Here is a 23,306-nt window from a genome sequence, read left to right as displayed (position 1 = left end):
AGCCCGATTACCAGCCTGGAAACCATTTCCATAAACGGGGGAGACGTCGGATTCAATCTGGTTTTTAAAGAAGTCTGCAAGCTTCTTTTCAAATGGAGGCCTTGACATGGATATGGAGGCCCTCTCGGATGTTAACCACATATGAGCTACCACTTGACAGATTCCTTCTTCCACATCTTGGCGGAGACGCGGGTACCCTAAAATAATAAAATAATACAGCAAATGATATAATATATAATATGATACAATGTGCCCAGTTTATTGCAATGCCGATGAACAAAGAGAGGTGGTCAAACCATTAAGCCGCAGCCATGCATGCATCATTTCATGAGCTAAGATTGATCCAGTAAGCAACCTGTTATTTAGCAGACATAAATTGAGTTAATCTTCAAACGCAATAAGTCTTTAAAACACATTGACAAGAAAACACACAAACAGTACCTCGGGAGGCCATATAAAACAAGAATAGCCGTGACCTCAGAGTGACGGGCCACCTTATATGGTTCTGTTCTCATGTTCGGGACTCGATTTCCTATCCCAATTCTTGGTTGTCTTAAACCTGCCAACATAATAACATTCAACAAACAGAAAAGATCTTTCCTAGAATCTAAAACGAAGGGTGTAAACCAGCAAAGTCGATCGGCTTGCTAAAAGCTCGAATCGAGATGACCTTAAATGAGCTAGAACCTAAAAAATAACTTGTTTAGTAAATGAGCCCGAGCCCGAGCCCAAGCTTCACTTATCAAGCTTGAGCTGACTTTCAAGCCTAAACTATTTACTATATTAAATATATATTTATATTATATAATAATTATTATATAAATAATTATGATAAAAATAACTAAAAATATGCATTATGTTTTTAGTTAGATATTTATAAAGTTAAATAAATATATATAGATAAATGATAAACCAGCCAAGCTCGTAAGTTACGTAGGGATGTGCAAAAAAACCAAAAAAAGATGCGAAAACCAAACTGTATCCGTAACCCTAAAAAACTGAATTGAATTGTGAACTTGGTTAACGTTTCGGCTTCAAAACCATATCCCAATTGTGAATTCGGTTATTGGTTCCACAAAATCTTTACTTTATTCAGTTAATCGAACCGAATTCTATCGAAGAAACCGAATGATAACCAATTTAATCGGATTACTGAACCGAATAAAGCAAATCAAATAGATCGAATAAACCGATATCTCGTTTACACTCCTATCTAAAACCAATTCAGAAATCCTTACTGTGCTAACAGTTTGTTCCTCAGAAAGACATAGTCCTCTGGTCTCGGGCATGTGATGATGACCCTAACAAAAAAAATAATAATAAAAATGAAAAGACAACAAAACATATATGTATACTCAAAAGTGACAGCAAATAATATTATGTTACATTTGTTTCTCCATCCATGGCCTCATTAAGTGCTTGCCTCTCAACCAAAAGCAAAGGAATATTTTGTTTCAGTTTCATATTCAAACTTTCAAATAATGTTGAATATCTACATACAGCGGCTGACAATCCACGGTATCCATGATTGCAGAATTAAGACACTCGAGACACAGTTTTCTACCATCATTAAGACCAACATATTGTATTCCTCTTGCCTGAAAATCACAAGCATTCTCTTTGTATACCAAAATGATATAAGAAATAGTCAAATTGGTCAACTGCAATGCCATAAAAACTTACCTCGAAACGATCACAGCTGCAACATCTAGGAGTCCTGTCACGCTCATGAGACGGGCAGTATTTCTGACCCCAGAAAGGATGTACCTTATATTCAACAAAACCAGCAGGGCTTGTTCGCATCTGTAAAAAAATAAAATACATTTTAAATAATCATATTCAAAATAAATGAAACATAAACATAGAAAATAAAGATTGACTTGACACTTACAAAGTTATGGCATACATCACACTTTGGGTGATGGTTTTCTCTATAGCAAGACTTGTGATACACATGATTTCCCGACAATAAAAACTGCATGAAATTAAAGAGATTTCAATTTTTATCATATCCTTACAAAACAAAAATGATATTAAATGTGTTTAGTACCTCACGATCAGAAATTGAAAGTTTACACGCATGGCATTTTAAACATTCTGGATGCCAAACACCACCCATGCATCTTAAAACTCGTCCATAACCAATCGCGTTCTTGCAACCCGCACAAGTCCTATAAAAAAATGTAAGTGATGAAAATATGATTAAACATTTTATATTCACTTAATATTGAACACTACTTTGAAACTGTAATTAAAGAAAAGCACGAACCTAAAACCTGTTGACTGTGGGAATGATCTAGGTTGATAAACGTTTCCATATCGGTTCATATTTCTATTCCAGGGTTGAGGCTCAAGTTTAAGACTTCCATGTAGAGCCTTTGCAAGATCATCATCTTCTTTCAGATGGAAATCATTATCTGCAACATGTTTTGTTTCAAGTATGACTAAACAGTCTTTTAACAAAGAAAAAAAAATGAAATTAACAAAAAAAATTGTTTTTAAGATATATGTGGAACTTATGTCATCATATATACGCAACTGTAGGGATGTTAACGGTCCGGTTCGGCCGGTTTTGACAGAATTTCTGGGCCAAGCAGATAAGTACGGTTGGGTCGGCTGAACAGACCAAAACGGTTCAGTTTTGGTGGTTTAGAAAAAAAGATTAAACCTTTACCTGTTGAGTATCAAAGCATTTACCAAAGAAAAACTATTTTTACGTTTATTAAAACTATACGGATTAAAAAAAAGAATTTTTTTAGTTATTTTATTAATCTTTTTGCCGATTCGGTTTTGGTGGCCAGTTCTAGACCATAAACTGTAGATTGGACCGTGAAACCCGGTTTTCAAACCATTAATCGGACCGTTTCACTTCTAAACCCACAGATTAAGCTTGGTTTGGGCGCTTCAGAAAATTCAACGGTGCCATTCGGTCATTAGGATAATGACAAGAATCTTCAGTTAATGTATGAGGTGCACCTGATGAGTAAATTCAAAAGAGTACCTCAAAAGGCACACACTGACTCGCATATAATTGCTTAAATCTTCATTTACCAAGCATCTAATTGCCTAAATCTAGTTCATGAGAAAATGATTACCCAATTTTACCAGATGTCCTCGAACGGGCAATAGCAATGCAGTTTGAAAACAATTATCGCTAAAAACAACAACATTTGATTTGAAACTAAACTGAAGTACCTAAGCATGATTAGAAAGCATTAACTGCTCATATAAGTAAATAATCATATTCACTTAATAGTATGAGACAGATTCCATCTTAGATGATAGATAAAATGGCCAAAAAACATCTATACTTTCACAAATATACATAAATCATGAATTGGTGATTGTTTACTTACTAATCACAGGTATTCTTTTCCCTTTATCTGCAAGTGATAATGCAATTGCCCGGTCAAAGTCCTCACCCTGCACATGATTTCACCAACCATAAGACAAAACTAGTTATGCTTAATTGCTTAGCAATGATAAAATTATCCGATAGTTACTGTACCCCTTGAAAAATTCTGCTAATCCAAGCCATTGCCCGGTTAGTGATTGAACGTTATCTGCAAATCACCATTATCTTAGAGTTATGACACCAGAAGAATTAGCATGTGTGCTTATGTTAAATCAGTGCTAACATTTGAAAACCTAATCTTGTTTGCATATTTAACAAAATTAGGGCATCCAATCATCAAAAGAGACATAATATTACAAGAAACTGAGACTAAATTGAACAATATCTTGGCATCAAATCATACATGCTAGAAAATTGAACTATGTTAGAGCATCCAATCATCAAGCCAGACATAAAATTACAAGCACCTGAGACAGAATTGAACAATATTGAGGCACCAAATTGCAAATTTATAATAATTAAAGCATTCAATCATCAAACCAGATATAATATCACAAGAAACTGAAACTGAATTGAACAATATCAGGAAATCAAATCAGAAATGTTTGCAAATTGAACAATACGAGGGGCATTCAATCATCAAACAACATAACATTACAAGATATAGAGACTGAATTGAATAATATTAGGGCACCAAATCAGGCATGTTAGCAAATTGAACTATATTAGAGCATCCAATCATCAAACCAGACATAATATTAACAAAATAAGTGCATCCAATCATCAAAACAGACATAATATTACAAGGAACTGAGACTGAATTCAACAATACTGGAGCATCAAATCATACATGTTGCAAATTAAACAATATTAAGGCATCAAATCAAAATAATATTAGAAAAAACCAAGACAGAATTCCACGGTTTTGAATCATAACATCAGTAAATAGCAGAAGTATCTTACAATGAAACCCTAGGTAGGTAGGTAGCAATAACAAAAGGCTGAGAGAGATTACAATACTGACTGAGTGATAATGAATGAAATGCATGTAAACTGGCAATATATAGGCGATGATTCGTTGGCAAATGAGATTAATTAATTAATATGAATATGAATGAAAGGAATCAGAATTGTTACCATCACTACTAGTGTTGAAGACACGTTTTGGTTGGAGTGGACGATGATAATTAATTGGAAAAGTAATCACCGCCGGTATTCTAACCATTTTAGATCGTTGTTGAGCGTTCGAATATCTTCTTCGATCTGGAATAGTCTTGTTACTTGTAGGACACATACGGCATCCATGCTTTCGCTTTTTAATCACCACTCCGTACAGGCAGCCGCAACACCCTTTTTTTTTATTTTTTAACAGAAAATCTTGTAATTTATGGGCACAGGCCATTCAACTTTTCCGGCGGGCACACCATGCTCCTCTAGTAATGACTCCATTCAATTTAGGGATCCGCGTTTTCGGTACGGGTATCGGTTGGTACCGAATTCGGTAACGATTTGGTACCATCGGTATCAAGTTTTGAGTTTTCGGTACCGGTATTTTCCAAATTTTTCATGAAATACCGGTACCGTACCAAACCGAACATTTCGGTGCCGGTACCAACTATTTCCGAATTTCGGGATCGGTACCGATATCATCCGAACTCATCCCTAGTTCAATCTGCTGTTGTAATGACTATTATGCCCTTGTCTAATGGACAATTCTACTCCTTTGCTATCAAAAATTTTAATTTGTGATCCTCTAGCTTAATTTCTCTCCGATATTTAAATTCAGAGTTTTTATTAGAGTTATAAAAGTGAAGGAAAAATTAGTACCAAAAGCTATAACAATTAATTTTTTATTTTTTAACTTTTGAACTAAATGAATCCAAAACTTTAACCCGAAACAAGTTTTGTTAAGTTTTCAACCAAATAACATCCATATTTCAACCCGAAATTTATAAAAAAAAAATATTTTTTATAACTTTTCAATCAAACAAGCGCAAAACTTCAACGTAAAACAAGTTTTTATAAAGATTTTAACCAAATAACATCCAAATTTTAACCCGAAACTTATAAAAAAATGATTTTTTAAATAACTTTTAAACCAAACGAACCCAAAACATAAACCGAAACAAGTTTTTATAAAGATTTTAACCAAATAACATCCAAATTTTAACCCGAAACTTATAAAAAAAATGATTTTTTTAAATAACTTTTAAACCAAACGAACCCAAAACATAAACCGAAACAAGTTTTTTCTAAGGTTTCAAGTTTCAACCAAATCATATCCAAATTTCAACCCAAAACTTATTAAGAAAATGATTTTTTTATAACTTTTCAGCCTAACGAGCCCAAAACTTCAACCACAAACAAGGTTTTTTTAAAGTTTTCAACCAATAACATCCAAATTTCAACCTGAAACTTATGAAAAATTGATTTTTTTTATAACTTTGAACCAAACGACCCCAAACTTCAATAAAAAATAAGTGTTTTTAATTTTTTGAGTTTTCAACCAAATAACATCCAAATTTCAGCCCAAAACTTATAAAAAATTAATTTTTTTATAACTTTTTAACGAAATGAGATCAAAACTTCAACCCCAAACTAGGTTTTTATTAAACTTTTTAATTTGATTATACCAAAACTTCAACCCGAAACTTATTAACACTTCTTTTTTTAAACTATTTAACCAAATGAGATCAAATTAACTAACGATTAAACTATAACGATTTACCGAAAAAATTAACGATTAACTATAACGAAGCGGTGGGGATCGGTGGTGCTTGAAGGTCGACGGGCGTTGACTTGCGTAGATCGGTGTTGACTTGGGTGGTGCTGGTGGTGCGACGGGTGAGGTGGTGGTGATGCGACAGGTGAGGTGCTCGGGTAGCGGTGGAGGTGCTCGGGTGACGGTGGTGTGAATTGGGGCCGGAAAATCGCCAGCATTGGTGGTAATTTGGGGCCAAAAGATCGCCGACAGCTGTCGGCGGTGGTGATTTGATGCCGGAAAAACGAGAGTGATTTGGGGCCGATGGGGGTGGTGATTGCGCCCACTCATAAAGCACAGGGTCACAAATCATAATTTTTGCTTATTATAATAATTATTATTAATATTATTTATGTAATTGCCAAATGCTTAAATTCATAAATAAGACGGTCAACTGACGAAGGGGCACAAAAGAGCCCGCTGGAAAAGTTTGATGGCCGGATAAATCAATTTGAGAATTAGACCTGTGTTGTGTCCCCGTCCGGCCGCCAATAAAGCACATTGGCACAAATTATATTTGCCCCATTTATATTAAAAGAATACACATTCTCGTGTAAGAATTAACTTGAAGAAACACTAACCGGACCCCGGACAGATTACTGGTAACCTGGGGGTTGGAGAGATGTTTCCCACGAGGGGTTAGACCCTTGGAAGATGGTTCTTCTGATAACCTGCAAAACAGACACCGTGAGCTCGTCACTGAGAAGGGGGGGTTCCTCCTTGTGACCACCCTCCGGCGTGAGAATCAGACTAGATTGCTCTTTAAATATAAAAGTATATTAAGAGATTGCTAGAACAGATATCAGGTATAATATGATGATAATGTAATAAGATATGATAAGATGAGATGGTCATACCATTTGTGGTATTTATAGCCGAAGGTAGGTTTCCAAAGAGGTATGGCCGGCTGCAACAGTGTTCCTGTTCCACCAACAGTAGCCTACGCACGTGCCCTGCTGGTAGTTGGTGGGTAGGTAGCGGCTGATAGTGACCAGGCCTGCTGTATACTATTCCTGTTCCACCAACTGACGGCTACGCACGTGGTATGGCAGTAGTTGGTGAGTAGGCAGCGGCTAATAGTGATACAGTACAGGAGCATGCTGCTCGCCATACTGTACCAGTGAGCTGTCGTATCTCTGATCAGATCTTTCGCCCATACCTCGTCAGGTACAGTAAAAGATCCTTCAGTATACGGACTGGCTTATTTGGGCGGGAGTATTCCCCCTCCCGCCTCTGTGCGGGATTGCTCCCGGCTTGGCTCATTCCTTCAGGTGACACTGAATGATCGAGAGCTAAGTGCCTTGTGCGTGTAGCCATGCTGCGCGGGTGGCCTTCCCTAATGGCTTGTATCCGAGGCTGCGGGGACAGGCGGAGTCCTTCACCATTGGGAGGCATTTCCTGCGGGACCAGCTTGCGTACTGCGCGTAAGGACGTCACGTCTCTGAGCATGGTTGGTCCTGCGGATCCAGTTGGTCTCCGCGCAGACGTCCCTGTTTAAGGTGAGTCTTGCGGGTCCAACTGGGCTCTGCTGGGACCTACCTCTTCATAACTCATTTAAAATGCATGAATCATGTTTTTTTTTTATTTCTTCTAAACGGCTACACAAAAGCATCGTTTAAAATGTATGGTAGCATTTTTTTTTTTTTGAACGGTAATATACTAATTTAGATATGGAGGTGGAGTATTGAGATTCTGCATTAGACTAATCGGAGTTGGGGGTGGCAAACTAAATTGGAGAAGGTTCCAATAAAAAATAAAATAGTGGAACGTTGCGAATTAAATTGGTGGTGTTTTTCAATTAAAAGAAAGAAAATTTTATAAATACTATTTATCTGCAAATTAACTTGTTACCCATTTAAAAATTTCAAAGCTTCACTTCACAAAACCTTTTCTTCATATTAGGGCATCTTGTCCTCTAAAATTATGTGACCGAGTTTTGTAAATTATAGGGTGCGGTTGTGAGTGTAAATTATAGGGTGAAGAGAGAAAATAGGTGATTTTTTTTGTAAATTTGGGGAAATGTTGTATGTCCCTAATTATTTTTTAATATTTGTTGAAATTAGTTGTGAATAGATGAGAGAGAAACTGTAATGATAAAAATATAAAAAAAATATTATTTAATTAAATATGATAGATAAATATAGTGTTTTTTAGTATAATTATGGAGATATGGATAGGGGACTCGGCGTGAATGCTCTTAAAGCATTTCCATCTCCTTCTCTATCTCTAAATCCAAAATTACACTATATTTTTCTCTCATTTTTAATTAAATAATATTTGTTATACCTTTATTATTAGTTTTTCTCTCTCATTCACTTACAATCACTTTCAAATATATTAAAAAATTTACAGGTGCTACAGGAATTTTTCAAATATACAGAAAAATCACTGCATTTTCTCTTTCCTCCACTCAAAACAACTTCAACCAATTCCTATATTATAAAAACTTAACTTACAAAATTTAATAGACGGATTATAAATGCTCTTACACAAATTCTTTTTACAAAAATCTCTAGTCCATGTTCCATAGATCCAAACAACCCGTATTAATTTTTTATATATTTAGATTTATTACTTTTTTTATTTAATCTATAATTTTGTCTTTAATTAGTTTTTTTAATGGAAATAATTAAAGTAAGTTAAATATAAAATATGTAAACATAAAAATATAAAATTAATAATAATTATTATTATACAATAAGTGTGTTCAAGCCCTTTGTTAAGTGTTAGAGAGTAACTATCTACGTGACGCTTACGTGACAGTGTGATAAAACTCCTTCCTAACCATTACTGATGCCGGAACGGAAGCATTCAAATGGCTCATGACACTTTAGTTAATCAAAGACCGATAACTGAACCATAGGTTCCAAGAACAATGTTCTTCAATTTAATATTCAATCAAAAACTATTTAAACAATAAACCCAAGCACCTTATTAATACTAAACGAAAACGAGATAAACTTGGAAACGCGATAAACACAAAATAATAAAAGATAAACTAACAAAATAAAAGATTCTAATTAAATATAAATGCTCCTGTATCAATTACACAGCTGAGGTACCACCACTTTCTATGATTGAGTCATCTTCTCCGGCAAAAGCTACGCCATCATTAGCCACCATTGCATCAACAACGGCTACTGTATCACCACTGAAAATCTCGCTAAGCACTTCTTCCACAATAAACACTCATCTTCACCGTAATCAATTCCGTCTTTCATCGAATTTGGGCTTGTCTTCCGACAAACACTCTTCTTGATAGATCGGTTCATAGAACCGAGGTGGGTGATGACCAAACGGATGCTGCTCTTCATCGCCACCTTCATCTCCGACGACGGTGCTCGACTCGGTTTCCGTCTTGCACATCTCCCGTAGTAACTCGAGACCGCTGACTTGTTTTCGGAGCCGTTCGATCTCTTCAAGATCCCAGACTCGTTGTCGGAGTCGTTTGATCTTTTGAAGATCCCGCGGGTTGGGATGGACTCCACTGCTGCCTCTCGCACCAACTCTGCTAGTAGAATACCAAACTCTACCGGGGGCACTTGAATCAAACATACTTCTGTCGTTGCCTCTGGCGGCAAATCTACTAGCAAGAAAGTATTCATCCTCACGTCGAGCCATTTGAGAACCAAAAGCTCTGATACCAACTGATGCCAGAACGAAAGCATTCAAATGGCTCATGACACTTTAGTTAATCAAAGACCGATAACTGAACCATAGCTTTCAAGAACAATGTTCTTTAATTTAATATTCAATCAAAAACTACTTAAACAATAAACCCTAGCACCCTATTAATACTAAACGAAAACAAGATAAACTTGGAAACACGATAAACACAAAATAATAAAAAATAAACTAACAAAATAAAAGATTTTAATTAAATATAAATGCTCCTGCATCAATTACACAGCCTAACAACAAGATATATTCGGACAAGACTGCAGATAAAATTAGAGCCAACTTTTTATTTCTTATAGAATTAATACTAGTTTATAGGGTTATTTATAGATTAAAAATAAAATGGACACACAATTTATAGGGTGAAACGATTGTCACGATCATAATTTATCATTGCTAAATAAACTTATAAATCTTATAAACATCGCACTCACCAACTTGTCAAATCTCCACTCTAGGGTGTGACTTTAATTGTATTTACATTTTTACACACTATGCAATATAAATAAATTATTTGCTAGTGTACCGGGAATCTTTACATTCATTGAAAGTGAACTGTGCATTTTCTTCATAAAATTCATTGAAAGTGCACTGTACATTCTGTTCATAAAATACATAAAATAAGAAAACAAGAGATTAAATAATCGTGTCTAAATAAATGCCATAATTCTATTTTATGCATAATAACCTTTTGATAGTGTTAACACTCGTGCTATCATTAAAAAATTGGATTATGAATAATCGATTAATAGTTTATTACCTAATTGATGATTTCATTTGTGCTATTTGCTATTACGTACTATATCGATACAAATAAATTATCAAGCGAATAACTTTAAGTCGTTTAAGATTAAACACAAATGTATTTATCAACTTGTCACATCAAGATCCTATGGTGCGACTTTGGTTGTAATTTTATTCTGCACATATAATTATTAATTATTTTAAATCAAAATAGATGATTTGAGTTAATCTATTTATGCTTAAAGAAATGTATATGATTTTTTTTTTTTTCAATGTTTATTTTGATGGTCTTAATAGTTACCACTCATGTTTTATACGTGGTCTTAAGATCTCTAAAAACATGCTAAAATTGACGACTGAGAGTTTCATGGCTTACTTTACACAAGCAATTCACTTAAGCACATCATACCGATTGAATTGAATTTTATAAATGCTATATGTGATCTTGTCCAACGATGGTCAACGGTGGAGCAATGCTAAAGTAATAATAGTCAACAATAGTCAAAGGTTTCGTTAAACCAATTAAAAAGAGAATCGCAGCATTAAAAAATTCAAGGGTAAATTAGTAATAACATGAAAGTATATTTAAGCGTTGGTTTATAGATTGTTTGTTTTACTATACAACTGAGGATAGTTTAGATGTTGAAAGTTGAATATGGAACTTTGGCGTGAAAATTCGTTAGTGATACAAAACATGTTGTTGTAAGCTTGTGATTAGCGTTTGAACAACTAGTTCAAACTCGTCACTTGTAATTCTTGTCTAATTTGATTCACATTCATTCATACTGTAATAGTCCTAAGCAAGTTAGGTGTAGAATCATTCGGTTATTCATAATTCGTTTCAAGTAGGGGTGTTCCAAGTCATATATCTGAAAGTCGACATATAATGTTTCATATCTAGGGGTTCGACCATGTGTGAGCATCTTATATTGTTCGACCATGTGTGAGCATCTTATAATATATCCTAGAAGGGCCTTTTTTTCTAAGGTGTGAGTTTTGTAATTCGAGATTGTTTGGATTTTCTTCAAGTCATGTTGGACACTTTTAGATTGAAATATCGAAGCCCCAAACCGGTTTTTTTGTATACCTCTACTTGCAAGTGGCTCGGAGAATCAAACCTGCATCGGTACATGGCGTGTCGTGTAGAAATACTTTGGCAAAGCAGGTTGATTCAATAGTGACATTTGTATACTCTGAAAATCCCAAATTGGACAAAAAGTGGTTTCAACTTCAAATGGGAGCCATATTTTTATACTCACCTTTCCATCTAATACGTTGTTTTTTGGGGCAGATTACTTGGTATAATGATAACAGCTAGGCGATAACTTTAGTCGGAGTGAAACCTTTCCAGCCATGTCATATATTTTGGCTAGAGACGAGGGTCTCAGCTGCGTTGGTGTAACTGGCAATGATGGTCAAGTGACAACAATGATGCTGGTGGTCTGTTGTGGCAGTGTAGGTGGCACTGACGACTTTTATTGCGAAGATGGTGCTTATGAGCGGTTACGGTGCGCAGTAGGTGACGATGGGTAGCAACTTATATACACCTGTTTTAAGTCGATATGCTTTATAATTATAATTTGGATATACTCAAATTAATCTATTAAGTTAAAACCGCTTCTACACATTTTTAATAAACATGCCAGGGTGGTGTCCTTTTAATACCTTCCCAAAAACAAATAAAGACGCCTAAGAATGGATTTAAAACATGTTTCATTTTAAACTAAGGTTCTGTTCGTTTCAAGGATTTGAAAGGAATTCTAAAAAATAGGATCTTAAATCCCATAAATTGATATTTTCGTTTCATTAAATAAAAGAATGGAAATGGAAACTAAATCCCATTAAATCCCACATTTCATGGGATTTCAAAATCCCACCTATTTTAAAGGATTGTTATGGAAAATAAAAACCCCTAAAAAAATTCAAAAAAATTAATAAAAAAATCATAACTCAAAATATAAATCAAAAACGAAAAATGTAAAAAAACTAAAACGTTTCCTTCGTTGTCCTCGTTCTTCAAAAAAAAAAAAAAAAACCCGAGAATGAAGAAGATTCCAATTCCAATAAATATTAACCAACCAAACACATGAAAGGGATTCTCAAACATTCCATTCCATTCCAATTCCAAATCCTTTAAAAAAAGTCCGTGAAACGAACGGGTCCTAATTGTCTAATTTTAACATTTAGGCCCATCAACAGTAAAATACAGCCCAAACTAAGCTATATATTAATAGCCAAAAATTCAATACAGGTATTTAAATGTTCAGACAATAAACAAATACTTTTGGTTTGTGGTTGTTGGCTACATATTGGTAGATCCACTAAATGACATGAGAGATGCGGCGGCTGCTGCAGCAGTTGGAACAACTCCGGTTGAAAGACCAGGTTTTGACAAATGCAACAATCTGACACAAACAAACAAACAAATTTATTTATGTCCAAGACATCGATCCTAAACCAATAATGTAACCAGAACACAACCCGTGTAACCCATTCATTTAAATGAGTCAAACAGGTTGTCAGTGAGTTGTAATCACGTAGTAAACGGGTTAAATGGATCATAAACAGGTTGGAGGGTTAACCTTATAAAAATATTAATTACTATTCTAATATTAAACTGGTCAACCTGTTTGGGTTAAGCAAGTCAACCTGAACAAAGCCCATTTAATCAATCAAGTTAAACAAGTCAACCCGAACATGAGCCGTTTAACTAAACGGGTTAAACATGCAACCCGAAAACAAACTAGCTAGCGGTAAACAAGCCAACCCAAACACAACTTGCTTACTTAAACCAGGTTAAACAAGTCAACCCTAACACTACCAGTTTTATTCATACAAGACGATCTGAACACGACCTTTTTTCTTAAACGGGTTCAGCAAGTCAGCCCGAGCACAACTCGTTTAATTAAGCGGCCAACAAGCCAACCCGAACACGAATAGGTTAAACAAGTCAACCTGTTAACTTAATCAGGTGAACAATTCAACTCGAGCACGACCCGTTTAACTAAACAGGTTAAAAAAGTTTATAATAACAGGAACTTACGGTGCAAGATATTCACAAAACGAAGAAACTGCTGCAGCAACTTCCGTGTAATTTTCAGCCGATGCAGGTGCAGTCACTTCAACCATTTGAATGCCAGGTGACACGGGCACGTTATCATCATTTGATTCAGTGGCATGTAACTTTAGCATCTTACTATATGAAGAAACCGAGACAGTTATTTGAGCGCCTCTTTGGAAATGAAAAGCAAACCCGACTCTCAGTAGCTCGTGGTCTAATTTGTACCCAAGCAAGTAAAATAATCGAAGCACGTTTTTGCTTGCTTTGCTTTCTACCATTGTTCTCAAGAGAACCGATATTTGATCAGCACCCGCACCCCTCATTGAACCCCCCACGTGCCGTACCGTCCTGATTATCATTATGATTATTTTGTAAAATAAACAAAAAAGTCAGTATTGTGAGTAGATCGAGATCGGTTCGCTAAAAGCTCAAACCAAGTAAAGCTTAAACAAGCTCGATGGCTAAAAATAAGTTTGTTTAACAAACGAGCTCGGGTGCAAAAAGTAAGTTCGTTCTTCAACTTTAACCGAACAAAGATCAAACACAAACAATTAAACGAACAGTATTTTTGTGCTCATGTCCGTCCGCTAAGAAAATGGCTGTGCTTGCGTTTGTGTTCGTTTATGTTTGTTTGTTCATAGTATACACAAACAGCACTGAGCTGGCAATTCGTGTCTTAACAGGTTTAACAAGTTAGAAACGACGCGCTTAACACAGGTATCAAACATGAATACGACTCGTTTAACTACTTTATATGTCATGACTATGACTATAAGACAATTTTAAGTTTCATGTATTAATAAGGGAAAATGGAGTCTAGCCTACTAATTTCAATTATTTGAGAAAATTTTAAAAAAATCACATACCACACTTTTTTGATTAACAGGTCTTAGTACCCAATTGCCACTCAAATAGGGTTTTCTTGTTCATGTTCATTCGTTAATAAAATGAGTGTTTGTGTTCATTTATGTTCCCTCTTTGATAGTATAAGCGTACAGTTCATGAACGTAAACGAGCATAAATGAACAAACACAAGCATAAATGAACGAACAGGACACGTGTTCATGCCAGTTTGTTTAACTAAATGAACAGATAATTTTGTTCATGTTCATTCGTTTAAACTAGCTTTCCGCCGAGCAGTTCGCAGACAGTTCACTGAACATTTAGTTCATTCACAAGCTTACACAAGCCTAAACAGGCCTATTATTTATATAATTTTTATTTCATGTATTAAATATATATTCATATGATAGATATTATTATAATTTATACATAAAATTATGATAAGAATAATCGGATATGGTGTAAAATGTTATATGTAAAAATTATAATTACAAAATATATTAAAAATATATATAAATGTATATAAATCATTAATAAATACGAAATCAGCCGAGCTTGAACTAAGCCCAAGCTTGAAAATATACTAACAAGCCGAGGTCGATCCTAGATGGGCTCAACTCATTTACAGTGAAGGGGCATCGATTGGGATATCGGTTTATTCGATTTTGAATTATTTCTCCCTAACCGACAACCAAACTGGTCTGAATTAGAAATGCTTCCAACCAAACTGATTGAACTGATTAGTTATTTAGTTCGGTTTGGTTATCCGATTAAACAGGTTATTATTTGGTTTATTCAATTGAATTTTGTTCGGTTATCCAAATAAGCAAGATTCGTGGAACCGATAACTGAGCCAAAAACTGAGACGGCCTCAGCTTGTTTACACTTTGCACCCCTAATGTGACCCAACCGTCAACTCGTTTACACTTTACACCTCTAATGTGACCCGACCCGGCCCATTACCAGAGTGTTATGCTTACCAAGCGGGCTCAGGCTGCATAAGATCACACAGAATTCGAATCTCTGATGCTTCAGAACCTATATAATATCAGAACAAGAAACATGTATTTAATTATGTAAGTTGATAAGTTTTGACATCAAGTACGACAGACCTAGGTTGGGGCCACTTTTTAAGCATAACTCATGAACCCTTATGTTTTCTTTAGGAACACCACACAGGCCCAAAAGAAGAATCTCAAGGGCTTCAACATGCTGCAAAACAAGAAACACAGTGTGTGAAAACATGCACTTTTCTCTTGTAAAAAATAGAATACATTTAGTTACCTGTGTTTCTATAATTCCTTGAACCACACACTCCATAGGTAAGTTGCTTGAAGTCTAGTTGCAACCCTATTAGAATGATGATTATTATATTAAACATTTTAACTTAAAAATGCCCAAATCATTAACCCTAGAAATTTATCTTTATGCAGATTCATGAAATTTAAGCTATTGGGCAACAATTAAGGATTAAGAAACTCACAATTACCAATTATTTTGAACTAATTAATACAATACAAATCAACTACTGCCGTAATAAGATATTCAAGGGCACAAATATTATGACGTAATTGCAAGTAACAGCCAGCTACATACTTTGTTTTGCAAATTAAATCAAATTTACCGGTGTGTAGTCGGATTTAAAATGGTGCTGGACTTGGTCAATGACTCGCCGGCGGTCACAGCTCGTCGACAGTGGCTCAGTTTCAGGTTCAGGTTCAGACCAACACTTTCTAGACGGAGTGAAGCTTTGGTCGTCGATTGCCAAATAAAGTAGTGGGCTGTGGCCTCTGGGCCTTGTCCATTGTCTATGGGTATTATTATTATTATCTGTTTTATATTAAAAAAAAGGGTCAACTCGCAAGTCCGATTGTCGATAGCATGATCTATTTAGATAAATTTATTTATGGGTTCAGCCTAAAACTAACCGGCGCTAATTTAGATAATAACAATTATAGGAGAATTGTGCAGTCATGGGCATTAACGTTTGTATCATGGTTTCCCTGTTTTTAACTAAAACTAAACATTTAATTGAGTTTTTTTCTCAAACTAGCGTTGGTGAAAAAACACCATTTTGATGTTGGTTAGAAAATATTTACCAAACTAGTATTTTTCATTTATTTTGTATTCATCTTTTACTTTTAAATTAGCATATTAGTCTTTTTAATTCTTCCTATTTAGTTAATCAGTTTTTTATTTTTGTATTATATGCTTTATATTGTTTTTACAATTTGGTTTCAAAAGGTTGCTTTATTAATTAAGAAAACATTAAAGTCATCACCATTGATACAACGACTTCCACATAATTTCAAGGTATAGAAATTGAAACACGCCAAATAAAAACAAAAAAAAAGTGCATTTATTGTATATCTCTAGTTTAGAATGTCTAATCACATTAGTTATTGTGGATTAGTGGTCCACCTCTTTTTCCCTATTTAGCTTCACTATATAAAACACATATAGATTCGTCATAAGTTTAGACACACTGATCATTAGTGATGAAGCTTGGGCTTTGCTATGGCGGTGATCGAAGTCACGAATCCAAAAATTTTTGGTCAGTGATTCAGTTCGTGTCGGTGGTTTGGGCTGTGTCGGTGGTTCGGTTCATGTCTGTAGTTCGGCCCGTGTCAGTGGTTCGGGTCGGGTCGGGTCGGATCAAACAATATGGCATCTAGATATCTTTTTTTTTTTCATTCATTCAAAACGATTGTTATTACAATTAAAAAAAGAACAAGACCTAAAATATCCATAATATGATAATGATACAAGAGCCGAGAGGAGGGTGAGTACCTTTGTTCATCATCAAAAAAAAAGAAAAAATTGTATCTTGCTTTTTCATGATTTACCTAATTAAGAATAATCAATAGGGTAAGTTAAAGTAAAATTTCATTATACAATACCAATTATAAGCTTAATTGATTAATTTCCCCAAATTCCCAATTCACAATTACAAACCCTAATTTTATAATCCTTGATTTAACAACACAAAGGTAGAGGAAATAGACTATTACCCTTGCGGTGGTGGATGAGCAGCGGCGGTGGATGACCGGCGGACGGCGGTGGGTTGGTGGGGCGGTGGCAAACTCAGAACTCAGAAGGCAGGGTAGAAGGGAAGCAACAGGTAGGGCGATTGTTTTAAAAGAATTCCCGTTTGTTTTTTTTTAAGTTATGTTATGTAAAAATTTACAACAAGCCCCTTCAAATTTGAGTGTTATTAAAAACTAAGTTTTTTATAATTTTTATAACTTTTGTTTATAAAAACCGTGAGGTTTTATAAAAAAATCAAACGATATGGTATTATATTTAAAAAAAATTGGTGGGACCGGTAGCTTTTTGAAAAAATAAATTGGTAGTGACTACGTTTAATACCTATAAAATTTTCGAGAAAAATCATAAATTTACTTTATTAACGGAGAAAACGACAGTGACTGGGGTCACCTCCGGTCCCTTCTAACCTTCGCCCCTGCTGATCATAACACTCCAATCCATTCGAATCATCTCATATGGAATTATACCTAATTCTATGTGACATATAAAAGTTAGCAATCTTTTTCTTCGTTTTTTCTAATACATAAACTTCTTATTACAAAATATACTTTCGTACCTATTTTTAACATTGAATTAGATTTTTCGATTATATGCTAAAAAAATGGGACATCCATACCTTCAAATTGACATAATGTAACTCTCGCTAAGAGTTACGACTAGTTTTTACCATATATTTTACCAAATAAACCATATTATATGATTAATACAAGTCGTGCACACACCATTCCCTAGATTTGAACCATTACTTTAACATGAAATCAATTTCATCAAGAATCTTGGTTCTGTCCTAATATTTTTTTTTTCCTTTTTAGCACGTAAATTAGAACATGTATACTACGTGTTATGCTTCCAACAAGAATCGTCCAAATGAGTTAACCGTTGCTTAAACTTGAATATTATGGAAGAATGGTTAAGAGGTTACCTTCAACCTTTGAAGAAACATACATGCGACTCCAAAGTGTAAAAGCTTGATTCTTCACTCTCTTTGTATCATTTCTCCATTATACTTTGCACTAAAAAACACATAGATAGCACCTTCATGTCTTTTAAACTTTTACGCAAATGAGGCAACAAAGTCAATAAAATTCCTTCAATGTTCACTAATTTGTCAATCTATAAATTTTCAACACTTTTACCCTTGATAACTTAGGGAACTTATCACCAAGGCCCTCCTTGTTGACTATTGCTTGCACTTCCACAAAGCATTTTGACTAGTCTTATTATATAGTCTTATATAATACTTCACCACATAATATGTGGTCTATAACAAAATATTTTCCTGCCATTTAAACATGACATCTTTCAAAATATAACATTGGATTCCTGGAATGCCACAATAACTTATTTATAATGACTATGACTAATAACAATATAACATTGACGAGTAATATCATTGATAAACATATTAAATGGGGCTAAGAAAAAAATATAGTTAGTTAAGAATGCTTCTAACCGTCCACATTCTATCACACATTAAAAATAATTGTTGCATGTAACGTATCAGTCTAGTGGTATGATTTTTGCTTCTACAAATGTGATAGTTCACATCCTTGTCCTTATAAATGCAAGATAGTTAGATGCTTAGATAGGGTGGAATTTTAGGTGCTGAAAAAGAAAATTTTTGTTCCAAACAAAAAAAACTAGAATTAATTCTTATAATTTAATGATGATTAATAACATTGACACAAAGCTATTAAAAGCTATTCATCATGATCAAACAAGCTATCTTTTACAAACAATAGATATAATATTCATACTACTACATTAAAGTGAACATTGTGAAATCCCCAATAATCATTGAAATGAGATTGTAGTATACATTTATAAACAAGATATAGAGAAAGAAATTTGTATTTAGAAAAAACAAGCTATTGTATTTTCTTTACGTATTATTTTAATATAAAAGATATTATTAGGGTGGTGGGGCACAACCCATTGGAAAACCAATCACTGACCGTCACATCAACTACTTTTTAAGCCTACCGGGAACTTGAACCCACCAGCGCCCATTACCCCTTTACCCGCACAACCCTCTTGCTCCCTCTCTCCCCACACGCACAAACATACTCACTCTCTCATCTTCTTTCTCCGGGTTGTATCACTTGCAATTGATAACGACGAAGAAAATGAGAGATGTGACAGTGACGTTGCCGTGATACCCACCCTACCCGCGACCATACCTGCCACCCCCCATGACCCTTAGATCAACTGTTAATCGCAACATCTTCATATATACCCTCAAACTTGTAAGGCACACTACTCATTACAACATATTGCATATTTTTCATGAAACGTCACCATCTTTACATCTATATATCTATATAAATGCATATAAAAAAAATCCTATGTGTCACTTTATGGTTACTCCTCACCTATTCTCAAACCATCAAATTGTTTGATTTGTGATTTGAGGCTTCTCATGTATTTGAATCGAATTTGTGGATATAGGTCTTACCAAACCCGGACAACTCTTAAACAGGTTATAACATCTCATTTATTTATGAAATAACATGTTAATCATCAAACAATAATTTTGGCGGACCATGGGTCTCACCAAATATGGATATCTCTTAAACGGGTTATAGCATCTTATTTATTTGTAAAACCCCTTCATCATTAAACCATAATTTAATTTCTCTTATCTACATATTCTCCGTCGCCGGTCTATCTTTTCCATCACCGGTTAACTTCCGATTATCACCCACCATCGTCAACATCTCGTGCATCAACCACCATTGTCACCTACATCAACCGCCTATTTTTCATAAGACAGATATTTATGTTCATGTTATTTGTTTTTAAAAAATTAACATGTTCGTGTTCGCTTATGTTAGTTCGTTAAAAAAACTGAAAGACCTACGCATCTCAATTGAAAGAACCAAAACGTTAAAAAATATAATGAACATAACAAACTAATATATACGTATTAAATCAAAACAAAACAACGTTAAAGAATAAAACAAAATATTATAAAATATTAAATAACAAAACGATTAAAAACAAAAAACCTAAATAAACCCCAAGTAACACGGGTACTCAAACTAGTAATTCATATTTGGCTGCAATAAAAAAAATGGCGCTACAATTCAACCTATGTGGCTATGTTATTAAAATGGAACTTTTAAAATTTGGACTTTGACCAATGGAGGCTAATGTGAGGGTTAGTCATGCCAACCTAAATTTTCTTGTGGGTTCAATATGCAATATGAATAAACATACAGAATTGTTAGGCAATCTTTTAAAAAGTTAAAGCAGCCACCGGCCCACCGTCTACTCGGCTTCCGTCCAGCCTCAGCAGTCGTTCTCGTTGGAGCCACATTAACTGATTTTGCTCATTTTACATGCTTCAAATTAAATAAATTAATTATGATGATTGACACTAGTCTGAGGACCGAAAAGCGGCTAGGTGACCTCAATAAATATCATAAGATATTTTTGTAACTTCTTTTTCAACTTTAATAAGTGTCCCGCTTATTATTAAAGTTTAGCAATATCCTATTGAGCAATTTGATCAGCCGAGCACATGACATTTTTAAATTCTAATGTTTTCAAATCCGAACACGATAATGGACGGTAACCAACGCCTTACCGAGTTACTACTTGGACAAGATTTAGAAAAATGATGGCGCCATACAAAATTATAGTTTTGGTGTTGATTTACAATTTTATTTATGTTTTAGGGTTGATTTGTAATTTCAATAAAATATAAACACTTAAGTAAAAAAAATATGGAGTCTAAAGTAATAAATAAGCTTGTAAATTAGAATTTAAGAAAAGTAATTAACAATAAAAAAAACATAATAAGTAGCTGGTGTGTGTTGGTTGAGATGTTGTTTTAATGAAGTACGGCTGGATTTTCATTCGAAAATTAAGAATTAGAGTTATTGATAATCACAAATATGTTACCAGGCGCATTCACATTTTAAATCATGAAGAGCATAAATAGAAATTAAATAAATAAAACAGTGAGAACTGAGAAGATAAATTATGGACTTTGACTTCCACCGGAAACTATGCTTTGAATTCGTTGACCGTTTCAAGAACAAGAACATGTTTTATTTCCACTAAAAAACGAAAGGAATATATAAAGTAGGATAAAATAACAATATACACGTGCCCTGCCCTAGTGTTCCTATACTTATTTTATTTTATTTGTAGCTTTTTATTTACAAAATGGAAAAACGCATTAATGAATGGATCTGAACTTTAGCAATCAATAAAAAAACTGGATCACTTCGATAATGCAAGCTGAAGCAACTTTCATCCACTTAAGTCCAATTTCAATTATGTGCCTCGCCAATCAAACACGTTTCAAAGTAAAAATTTATTTTAATTTCAACAAATTTATTGTGTCCAAATAAGGCTCCAGTGTTTCAAGAAATAGATCAGACAAGCTCTAGGGTATTCATCGACGTCACGATTCAGTTACAAAGTAATGGAGTAGACAGAAATGTATCAACCATTTTTAGTGAAACATACAAAATTGGTCAAAACCGTTAATACTTGCTCTCATCACAACCAAGATACGTTAATTGTAAACGAGTCCGAACAATTTTTATGACCTAGTATATCTCCTATACTTGTCCAATGTGAGATTTGGCTAAAATGTCACTACTCACAATTACCTTAGGAAACTTTCATGGCATTTGCGTAATAAGATAAGCATGACCTCGAACAAACAAAATGCGTTTTCGGTATTTGGTATGAGATTTGGAGTGTTATGATCAAGATTAAAACATCTTTATAAGTCCAAATGAGAATATATTAATGTATGTAATAAACTTAAATTCATATGGAAGTTCGAACACCATGGTGATGATAATGTAGTAGATTTTGTAATATGCATATTGACGGTAATTGGTAAGTAGAATGTAAGCAGCCGTGATGATACCATCAATGACCTATTCTTATCGTCAGTGTGTAGAGTTAATTTGACTCATGAAACAACAATTTGGGTCATTGGTTAACGAAGCACTATGCAATGGAAATAACTAAGAATATAAAACTTAATTAGACAAATTCATGATGAATGTAGGTTCAGGACAAGGAAGAGGGCTAAGTTGGCCGGGGGCACCATGAGGTTGGACTAATCTTGATCGTTAAGGTGTTAATTTCTCATGCATCTAACATGAAACGGATAACTTTTTTGGGTTAAACAAATACTGTTTGTGTTAATGTGTGAATAAATGTGTCGTCTTCAAGGTTCATGTGGGTGACAAGATTTTCAAGTTTGTGTTGTTTTGAGGTTCATGTAAAATTTTTAGGTTTCCGTTGGGTTCGACCCACCAAGTTGTGAACGCAACCCATTCAACAGCCATAGACAACAAAAGCACTAATGAATTGCAATCTTAAATATATACAATGAAGTTAGATGTGAATATAAGATCCCGGAATTTTGTGAAGTTTGTTGTCTTCATGTTGAAACATACATCGATATATAGGCAGATCCAAAAAGTTTATGTTTTTCTTGTCTAACGTCAAATTTAATTCAAACAAAAGACAAACTAGCAAAAAGCTAGAAGCTATACAAATAGCCCATGTGATTAAGCATTAAATCTTATCCGCTTCCTCAATTTCAAAGAAACAAGATTTTCCCTATGTTTTACTCATAAAAAGCTCAAATTTTGTATTTCCTATGGGATTCAGCTTATGGATGGTCGCTTGCCATTAAAGACGATCCAAAAGGTTGTGTTATAAATTGCAAAATAGGCACTCCCACTCAATTAGGACTGTCACTGTCTCTTGATATATTCTTGCTAGTATTAATGGTCTTATATACCCACAAACGAAGATGTCATCGCTAAAATATCTGATAG

General features: G+C 34.4%; 1 protein-coding gene and 1 pseudogene across 2 annotated transcripts; both read right to left on the bottom strand.

The window, feature by feature from the left end:
* Window positions 1–6: 6 nt before the first annotated feature.
* On the bottom strand, window positions 7–4,343 carry LOC143617918 (protein DA1-related 1-like; annotated as a pseudogene). Its single transcript, XR_013150914.1, has 12 exons — window positions 4,319–4,343; window positions 3,509–3,563; window positions 3,357–3,423; window positions 2,270–2,417; window positions 2,051–2,171; window positions 1,892–1,975; window positions 1,684–1,803; window positions 1,387–1,598; window positions 1,234–1,301; window positions 442–555; window positions 297–355; window positions 7–197 (listed from the first exon to the last, which is right to left on the bottom strand). The product of XR_013150914.1 is annotated as a protein DA1-related 1-like (transcript).
* Window positions 4,344–12,756: 8,413 nt separating this feature from the next.
* Window positions 12,757–15,791, bottom strand: LOC143617921 (mediator of RNA polymerase II transcription subunit 18-like). Its single transcript, XM_077090318.1, has 5 exons — window positions 15,727–15,791; window positions 15,555–15,654; window positions 15,423–15,480; window positions 13,582–13,947; window positions 12,757–12,943 (listed from the first exon to the last, which is right to left on the bottom strand). Exons 1-5 carry the CDS (start codon window positions 15,760–15,762, stop codon window positions 12,841–12,843), a joined length of 663 nt encoding a protein of 220 aa, XP_076946433.1. The 5' UTR covers window positions 15,763–15,791; the 3' UTR covers window positions 12,757–12,840.
* Between the last annotated feature and the right edge of the window lie 7,515 nt (window positions 15,792–23,306).

This window comes from Bidens hawaiensis, unplaced genomic scaffold (assembly GCF_021521415.1).
Source record: "Bidens hawaiensis isolate Kalapana, Puna unplaced genomic scaffold, B.hawaiensis_p1.1 tig00060676_1, whole genome shotgun sequence".
NCBI classification, from domain to species: Eukaryota; Viridiplantae; Streptophyta; class Magnoliopsida; order Asterales; family Asteraceae; genus Bidens; species Bidens hawaiensis.
The sequence above is the reverse complement of the archived record's forward strand: the minus strand, read 5'-3'. Positions and strand labels throughout refer to the sequence as shown.